Raw genomic sequence first — 8,850 nt, 5'->3', positions numbered from 1 at the left:
GGGGAGGGAGAGGGGCGTCAAATGCCAGAGGAAGGGGCAGATCCGGTTAGGAGGTTGTTCCGGAGAGGACAAAGGGCAGGAGGAGGAAAATGGGGCCAGAAAGCTACCCTAGGAACTAGCCAAAGCCCTCAGGACAACCCTGCAAGGCAGCCAGTGTGACAGCCACTGACTACAACAGTCAGGTCTGTGGGTGCCCTTCACACCAGAGACCTGGGACCCTGTCCCAAGGGCTCACTGGCACTCAGCACTGACTACCAGGCCATGGGGTCAATTAGTATCCCCTGAAGACCACTCGTGGTCACGACACAGGCATCATGAGCAGATCGGGCCCTCCAGTGGCATAGGGGAGCCCACACCACTCAGCCTGCTCATGCCTCTGCCCAGCTGCCTGGGGACCTTAGTTTGGGGGCTCTGCTGCTTTGCCCTGTGCCCACAGCTCCTGGGGCTTCCCTTCTTTAGGAGCACAGTCTGGGAGAGGCTGGGGCCCACGGCTAAGCAGAAAGGGCAGCAAAGCAGGTTAGGGTGGCACTGGCTCAGAAAAGGCAGGGCTTTGGTGTCATGGCGGAAGGGGGTTTGGAACTCACCTGAGAAAGGGAGTACTGTGTGAGGGTGGGGATGGGGCTGACAGGCAGCAGGGGGCAGGTAGAGGTGGGGCCAGGGCCGGGGGTGGTCACAGCACTGTAGGTGGGCGGGACCAGCGTCATCTGCCTCTGTAGCAGCTGCAGGATGGTGGCCATGTCTGCACTGAGCCGGGTCTCCAGCCTGGGGCAAGAAGGAGGATGCTCTGGGTCTCGGGGAAGCGGAGACATCAGTAGCTGTGACTTGGAGACACTCTTGATGGGCCAGCTGGTCAACCCCAGGTATGTCAGCCCCTGGCTCAGCTCTGAATGGGACACTGGACAGAGCACACTCTCCAATCTCCATACAATATAGCCAGGAACCCAGAGATCACACTGCAATATCCCGCACTGCACAACTCACAGACCTCCAACACACAGCTGGCGCTCGACTGGACCCCAGGGGCTGCCCTCACCTGTTGAGCTGCCTCTGGAGGGCATCCAGCCTGCTCTCCACGTCACCCCGGGACCGCCGGCCAGGGCTGGAAAGAGGGATGTTGAGGAGGCTTGGGGCGGGGGCGGGGGCGGGGCATCGAGGCAGCTCCTGGTACTGGCGGCCCCGACTGTCCCCCCAGAAGCTGAAGATGTTGGACACTCCTGAGAAGGCCCCTGGAGCCAGAAAGCTGGGTGAGGGAGGCCAGGACAGACGCCACGCCCCCCCTTCCCCTCTCAGCCCTCGCCCTACCTGACAGTGGGTTACAAGTGTCACTGCTCTTCTCACAGTCCTCAGTCAGGGGCTCCCCACCCGGCAGCTCTCCAGGGGGCCTGGGGCTGGAGAAGGGCACCAGGCGGAGGGGGCTGGAGCTGCGGCCTGGGCCTTCGTCGGCACCCCGGCCACTAGGCGCTGCCCCCACCCGGCCTGGCCCCAAGGCCGACACCTCCCCTGGCTGCTCCGGGTCTGTCAGAAACAGAGAACGGGCCTCAGAGAGGGCAGGAGGCATGGAGGAAATCAGAGTGGAGAGGCAGGGAAGGGGGGAGAGGGAACCAGAGCAGGCCCGGAAGAGGGCTGTGGCAGGCCACCCTGGGGTGTCTTCCCCAGGCAACAGGCCCAGGTCCTCTCCAGCCACTGGCTGCCTAAAATGGGCAGCAGCAACGCTGGACAGGCCCCTCTGGGTCCCCGGGCCCTCAGCCCAGGTCCTGCCCCCTTGCTCTCCTTTGTCCTGTCTCTTCTCCCTCATCAGTTCAAGGCAGCATCCACCCAGACACCAGCCCTGGGAGGACCAAAGAAGCTCAGGCGTGCCCCTGCTGTGAGGGCAGAGGGCTTCCTGGAGGAGGTGACAGTTCAAGTGGCCTGAAAAGACGGGCTAAGTTTGGACAGTTAAGGTGAGGAGTAGGGAGCACTGAAGGTATAGGCAGGAATGTCTGTGGAGACAGGACAGAGCGATACTACTGGACCCCGAGCTCTGCCCTCCTCCTTGTCACCTGGACCCCACCCTCTGCCCTCCATCCGCCTGCCTGGACCCTGCCCACGCCTCCCTCCCTCCACCCTGTCCCCTCCTCAACAGGACCCGCCTGCCCCTCCCCCTCCTCACCCTTGTCGGTGCGCCTGCGGAAAGACAGCTTGCGCTTGCGTTGCCGGTTGAAGCCACCCTCCAGCTCCGCGCTGCCGGGAGAGCCGGGGATCATGTTGGTCTGGAACCAAGGCAGGTGTCAGGGCCCTTCCACGCCACCCACCCTGCCCGGGGTCAGGCTCAAACCCCTCATTAACGGAGATGGGGGGGCACTGCCCTGACCTCTGCCTCAGGACAAGGGCGGAGGCGGGGTTTTCACATCCTGGTCAGACTCTGTACCATTTGACAGGCAGGGAAGCAGGCCCAGGAGGGCAGGCAGCTTAAGGGCAGCCCCCCAGGGCGCAGCCTGCAGGGGCAGCCCACTCACGTCTCGCAGGTTGAATGTGATCTCCAGGCTGGACCAGAAGTGGTCGGAGAACTCGGGGTACATGTCCAGCACCTCCAGCAGGTCGTCCCGATGGATCTTGTGCAGGTCGCAGTAGGTGAGGGCCCGCACGTCCCCGTTGGACTTGCCAGGCCTCGCGTAGAGGTTCAGAGGCTCTCCGAAAATGTCGTTCTTCCCTGGAGGCCATGGAGAGGGGGACTCAGCTCGGGCAGCAGCCAGACAGCAGCACCTGTCTTCCCGAATGCTCACCCATTGTCCACACCCAGCCCCCGCCCACAGAGCCAGAGACCTACCAGCCAGCCCCCTCCTCCCTCAGCTCCCAGCAGTGCCTGGTGGGGTGAAGGCAGGAGTCCGGCTCTCCCTGTCTCAGCTCTGGGCCTCGCAACACCAGGAACCAGCCAGCAGGACCAGTTGGATGCCTCGCTGTGCCCACAACCCAGGCTTCCTTAGATTCTTACTCCACTTCTCCCCCTGAAACCCATGTTCCAAACCTCCCCTGGCCAGTCACTGCACCCTCATAAGCATTATTCAGACTACAGATCAGAACACAGTAGGGACTCGAGGCCCACATTTTGTTTACTGAAAGACAGGCCAGCACAGCTTCGCACAGCAAATACCTAGTAAGGCTGAGTGTTGTGTAGAGAAACTGGTTTCGGTTCTGTTTGGGGGTGTTTGTGAACTAAAAATCTAAAGTGGCCCTCCGTGACAAGGAAAGAACAAGAAGAAGGCAGGAGGTCCCCTGCCCAGGCACACCGCCCGGGTGGGCAGGTGCCCAGGAAGGGGCGAGAGGGGAAGAGGGGCAGGACTCCCTTTGCTTTGCAGATTATGCTGGGCCTGGTTGTATAACATGAGGCTGCAGAGACTTAGTACGTTTCCTTAGTAAAATCAGATGCGTAACCTCCCTCCACTGCCCACCTTGGAGCAGGCTTTGCTGCTACTCTAAGGAAGCCAGGGGTCGCTGCCTGTGGGGAGCTCCTGAAGGGAAACAAAGTCTGGGAACCCTCAGAGTTCAGCAACCCTACCCCTGGGGGGCTCCTCTCTGCGGCCCCTTGGGCCTGAGCTTGGGTGAATTAAAGGAGCCCAAGGTCCCTGTTAGCAGTCCGTGGTCCACAGACCCCACACCTGTGTCCTCAAAGGGCTCAGACCTCTCCAGGCCTTGGCCGACACTCCAGCCCAGCACCCAGTCCCCACCGTACCCAGGATGGCCACGACGATGTCACCCCGCAAGATCTCGATGGAGCCCCGGGAGATGAAATAGAGGGCAGTGAGCAGGTCCCCCGCGTGCACCAGCGTGTCCCCTGGTGGCGCATGTGTCGTCTTGAACTTCATGGCCAGGGCCCGCAGGCAGCCCTTGGTGGCCCCGCGGAAGGGCTTGCAGTGCTGCAGCAGCGAGCGGTTCAGGTGCAGGCAGATGTCGGCCTGCAGGCACTCCGGGAAGCCCTTCAGCACCTGGGGGCAGGGCCAGCTCAGCGCGGCACCCTGGGACCCCACCCCACCCCCACCCAGAGATCCAGGGAGGAGCATCAGGGTCCAGTTTGGGGGAAGGTCATGGGTGCCAATTCCAGCTCCACTCTTTCTATCTAGGCACCCTTGGGGACCCACCTCATTGCCCGAGGCCCCCATTTGCTCATGTGTTCAGTGGGAGAGCAGTTCCGGGCAGGGCTGTTGCAAGGATTAACCATAATGGCCTTCATGCAAGAGCTGGTCGCCGCCTGCCCCAAAGTGAGAGCTCTCCCAGTAAATGAGCTCCAAGGGCAAAAGGAGGGTGACCACTTCTCAGGGGCTTTCTAAGCACTAACCGTGACCACCTGAACCATAGGATGTGAGGTGTGATTACGGCACCTAGAGGCATTCCCACCGCCACTCCACCGCTCCCTTCAGCCAACCAACCAGCCTTCTACAAGCCAGGGGCCTCACCGCGTTCATGTCGATGCCGTTGGTGTAGGACCAGGCGTGCTGGAAGTACTCCTCAAGGCGCTGGCGCAGTGGGTTGGGGATCTGGTGGAAGCGGATGAACTCACGCACCCGGAGCATCTGCGTGTGGTAGCGGGCTGTACCCGAGTACAGCCGCTGGATGATGGCCGACACGTTGCCAAAGATGCTGGCGTACATGAGGGCTGGGGGCGGGGGTGAGTGGGGCTGTCAGCATCCAAGGAACCTGCCCGCCCCTGCACCAGTCAAGGACACATGCATGTGAGCGTACACGCAAGAGTCACAAACACAGAAGCCCAGGCCTGCATGCCCTTGGGCTCTGTCTGTGCCCCTACCCCAGTGTCCCAGCCCCCAAACACACCATGATAGTGGCCCTGGAGTCTCCAAGTCCCCGGGCCCTAGTTGGCCCCTCCAGCCTCTACCCTTTCCTCCACCTGGGGCTCTTCCCACACCCAGCGCACACTCACAGCCGATGAGCATGACGCAGATGGAGAAGATCTTCTCTGAGTTGGTGTTGGGGGAGACGTTGCCAAAGCCCACGCTGGTGAGGCTGCTGAAGGTGAAGTAGAGGGCCGTGACGTACTTGTCCTTGATGGAGGGGCCGCCCAGGCCGCTGCTGTTGTAGGGCTTGCCAATCTGGTCACCCAGGTTGTGCAGCCAGCCGATGCGGGAGTCCATATGCGGCTGCTCCATGTTGCCGATGGCGTACCAGATGCAGGCCAGCCAGTGCGCGATGAGCGCGAAGGTGCACATGAGCAGGAAGAGCACGGCTGCCCCGTACTCCGAGTAGCGGTCCAGCTTCCGGGCCACGCGCACCAGCCGCAGCAGCCGCGCCGTCTTCAGCAGCCCGATGAGCTGGGGTGGGAGGAGATATTCCACGTGGGGCCAATGGAAAGTGGAGGCACCGCAGCCCTCGGGGGACATCAGAGGAAAGGTCCCCAAAGATTTCCTCCCAGAACTTCCTCCTAATAATTGAAGCACCTCCCACTGAGCCCAGCACAGTGTCCTGCTAATCTTGGCTTGGCTTTGGGACAAAGGGCTCATGGCCCCCATGGTGAGAATGAGGGAACTGAGGCTTGGAAAGGTGCAGCACCCACCCTAAGGTGCCTGGCCAGAGGTCCCACTAGCGTCCAGGGCACTTTTCTGTGAATTAGAAGAAGTGGCCTCTTTGGATAGACAAATGAGAAAAAAGCTCCCCCTCTGGACCTCTGCACCTGGTGAGTGGCTGGGGTAGACAGGGACTGGCATGAGCCAGCTGGGGCGGCCTCCAGGCCCCTGCAGCCCTCTTTCTAGCCACCCCTCCACCCCACCACCTCCTCACCCTTCTCCCACACCCTCCAGAGGCCTCTGCTCTCCTCCCCTCCCCCGGCCTCCCTACCAACCCACCTCCTCCGAGCCAGAGCCAAAGATGAGCAGGTCGAAGGGGATGGCGGCCACCATGTCAATGAGGAACCAGCCCTTGAAGTAGTGGACGGCGATGCGGCCCGGGTGGCTGACCACCTCCTCGTTGGCATTGACGTAGGTGGTCCGGAAGTTGATGAGGATGTCCACGATGAACATGATGTCCACAATGAGGTCCACCACGGCCAGGGGCTGGCAGGCGTAGCCGCAGTCGGGGGCCACCGGGCCCTCCTCCGTCTCCTTCAGCAGGAAGGCGGCTGAGTAGGGCGTGAAGACGGCCGTGTAGATGACCAGCAGCAGGATGAGCCAGTCCCACACGGCCTTGAAGGGGCTGTAGTGCAGGATGGTCCAGCGGTGGATGCGCGGCGCCTGCAGCTTGTACTCGGGCAGCACGTCCGCCCCCAGGGACAGGACCTGGACAGGCAGGGAAGGTGGCGGTGAGGGGGTGGTGTCCAACTGGAGTCAGGAGAGGGGAGGATAGGCCATGGGACCTCCAGGGTGGGAGCAGGTGACATCTCTGTTGGAGCCTCCAGACAAGAGGCCAAGCGGAGTAAGGAGGGAGGCCAAAATGTTTTGATCAGAATGCCCACCCCTCGGCCAAGTGGCCATAGCCGCTGACCACCCCTCAATCTGGGCAGTCCAGTTCCCCATAGCTGGCTCCAAGTCCAGGGCACCATGCAGTAACGCCCAGAATGGCTCCCACCAGCAACACAGACCCCTGCCTGGGGGTGGGACTCCCATCATTCGATCTTGCCCACATCTCCCCAACAGCCCCCCACACACATACACCCACACACACACCATGGCCTCCGTCCATGCCACTGGCCCAAGGATACCAGCCATCCAGACTCAGGCCCTTGGCCCCCAGGGGAGAGAGACTAAAACACCCCACGCCTGCTCCGGCAGCCCCCTCTCGCCTGGCTCAGGGCAGCCCTCTCACACTCCTACAAAGGCACGCAGAAGACCTCACCCAGCAGAGACGTGCCTACACGTACACAGAGGGACATGCACACGGGCAGACGTCCAGAAGTGACGCAGACAGCCAGCAGAGGCTCACCTTGACATCCTGCCCCACAACATCAGGCAGAGGCAGCTGGCCACCCAGACCAGGTCGCAGTAGGCACACCACGCTTTCTCCCCAAGCCAAACTAGGAAGAGCTGAGGCCAGCTTCCCCCTGTCCCAGGAGCCTCTGTGCGTCTCCCTATGGCCTCCCCCTGCCCCTGAGAATCCTCTCACAGACATTTGACTCAACCCAGGAGCCCCTCCCCAAGCTCTCCCGGCCTGGCCCACCCTGAGAGCCAAGGTTGCCGGCCCTGCTGCTGTAGCACTGAGTGCCAGAGTCCCTCCCCCCCCACCCCCACCCCACTCTGTCCTCAGGCCTCTGGGCTGGGGAGGGCCATGGTGGGTGGAGCCTCAAAGAGTCCTACTCACATTCAAGCTGGGAATCCCCTGGGCCCCCCCTCACCAAAGGGACTGTTTGGAGAACATCGCCTTAGAAGAAGTAACTGGAAGTTCAGACAGGCAATAGTTAGGGGTTGGTCCACCCTGGGCTGGCCACAGGGCTCCAAAGGCACATGATGGGTGGAAGGAGCAGCTGGGGCCTAGGGCAGGGGAGGGAGCGTGTGGCTTCCAGGTCCCCACTCTGCCCTGCCTTCAGCCCAAGCTGCCTGCTCCTTAAGGCAGAGAGCATGGGGCAGTGGCCTTTCCAGGGTCAGGTGGGGATTGGGAAAAAGGAACTGACCAGGGCCCCTGCAGACAAGGGACAGTATAAGGTAACTGCCTCCCCTCCCCCTGCCATGGGTCTCCTCCAAGTGCCTGAGAGGCAGAACCACGACTGATAACAGAGATCCGGTCCCTGCGGTCTGCCCACAGCAGGACCACCACCACCCTACTCACACACACACACACACACACACGCACACTCAAGGGGCAAGCCTGGACACAAGACCTGGACCTGCAGACCTCATCTCACGGGAGCCAGGCCCAGCTCTGCAGCCACCAGTGTACTACGTGGCCTTGGGCCGGGTGTGTAACCTCCTTTGACCCACAGAACACCGAAGCCCACTTAAGCCAAATCCTGGATCCTCACCTGTGGGTGGGAAGGAGTCTCCCCATACCTGTCCCGGAGCTGGGAGGAGCACATGAGCCAAGGCAGAGAGTGTTGCCAGGTGGTGGTGGCAGTGGTGGGATCCTCAGACTTACCCTTGAGCCACCTCCAACACCCCCTCTGCCGCCCTCCCCAGCTTGCTCCAGGCTCTCTGACATGGGATGGAAAGGTGGCTCCCAGAAGGTACCTACAGAGTCATCAGCCTAGGGGACCTGGGGCAGCTCAGGCTGTCCCAGGTGAGCCAGGTGCCTCAGTTCAGCTACCCTCACGGCATCCATTGTCCTCTGACCCCGCCCTCCTCAGACTCCAGCCCCAAAGCCTGGACCACTGAAGCAGCCCGCACCTCCCTCACCACCACTGGCCCACCCCCAGCACGTGGAGAAGAGGAGCAGTGGAGCCGATGGCTTCCAGGCCAGGCCTGGCCGCTGCCCACTGCGGGAGGTGTGGTGGGAGGGGGAGGCAGGCTCCTCTCCTCCGTCTCCCGCCATCCTCTCTGGGCACCCATTTTACTACTACTCTTCCTCCCCTCCCGGAGCATTTTGAGCTAGAAGTGTGTGGGCCATGGAGGCCCTTAGAGAGGAAAGTCCTGGCAAGAAAAATACTGCCCTCCAGGCCCAGCAGGCCTGGGGAAGAGCAACCTGGAGCCAGGAGTGGGATGAGCAGGGCTGCGGACCCTCTGGCTCCCCAAACTGTCCTGCTTCTCAGCAGCTCTCTCCGGCCTGGAGCCAGAGTCGCTCCTCTGGGCTGCATCCTGAGTCAGTGCCCCAGCCTGGAAGGGAGAGGGAGGGGCTGGGGGTCACCTACCTCCTGGGCCACCAGGCTGGAGATGCGCACGGCCCGCCTCACCCGGCCTTTCTGGGCCCTGGGCTGCAGAGCCCCAGTCCCGCTCGCCTTCC

At 62.2% G+C, this 8,850-nt stretch overlaps 1 protein-coding gene across 3 annotated transcripts in view; it reads right to left on the bottom strand.

Annotated features, from left to right (window-relative positions):
* The window catches only part of KCNH2 (potassium channel, voltage gated eag related subfamily H, member 2), an 11,981-nt gene that overhangs the window by 1,218 nt on the left and 1,913 nt on the right, over positions 1 to 8,850 (bottom strand). The window contains exons 2-10 of one of the 3 annotated variants that reach the window (XM_014528230.1): positions 5,832 to 6,260; positions 4,913 to 5,300; positions 4,431 to 4,630; positions 3,710 to 3,962; positions 2,496 to 2,689; positions 2,150 to 2,220; positions 1,303 to 1,388; positions 1,034 to 1,226; positions 585 to 762 (exon numbers count right to left, since the gene is read on the bottom strand). In XM_014528230.1, the coding sequence (XP_014383716.1) occupies positions 585 to 762; positions 1,034 to 1,226; positions 1,303 to 1,388; positions 2,150 to 2,220; positions 2,496 to 2,689; positions 3,710 to 3,962; positions 4,431 to 4,630; positions 4,913 to 5,300; positions 5,832 to 6,260 (1,992 nt within the window). Of the gene's footprint in view, positions 1 to 584; positions 763 to 1,033; positions 1,227 to 1,302; positions 1,516 to 2,149; positions 2,250 to 2,495; positions 2,690 to 3,709; positions 3,963 to 4,430; positions 4,631 to 4,912; positions 5,301 to 5,831; positions 6,261 to 8,850 lie in introns of those variants that run through there. The other 2 variants (XM_014528229.1, XM_005880101.2) reach the window with 2 other exon arrangements.

This window comes from Myotis brandtii, unplaced genomic scaffold (genome assembly GCF_000412655.1).
Source record: "Myotis brandtii unplaced genomic scaffold, ASM41265v1 scaffold624, whole genome shotgun sequence".
NCBI classification, from domain to species: domain Eukaryota; kingdom Metazoa; phylum Chordata; class Mammalia; order Chiroptera; family Vespertilionidae; genus Myotis; species Myotis brandtii.
Note: the sequence above shows the minus strand (reverse complement) of the source record. Positions and strands in the feature narration are given on the sequence as shown.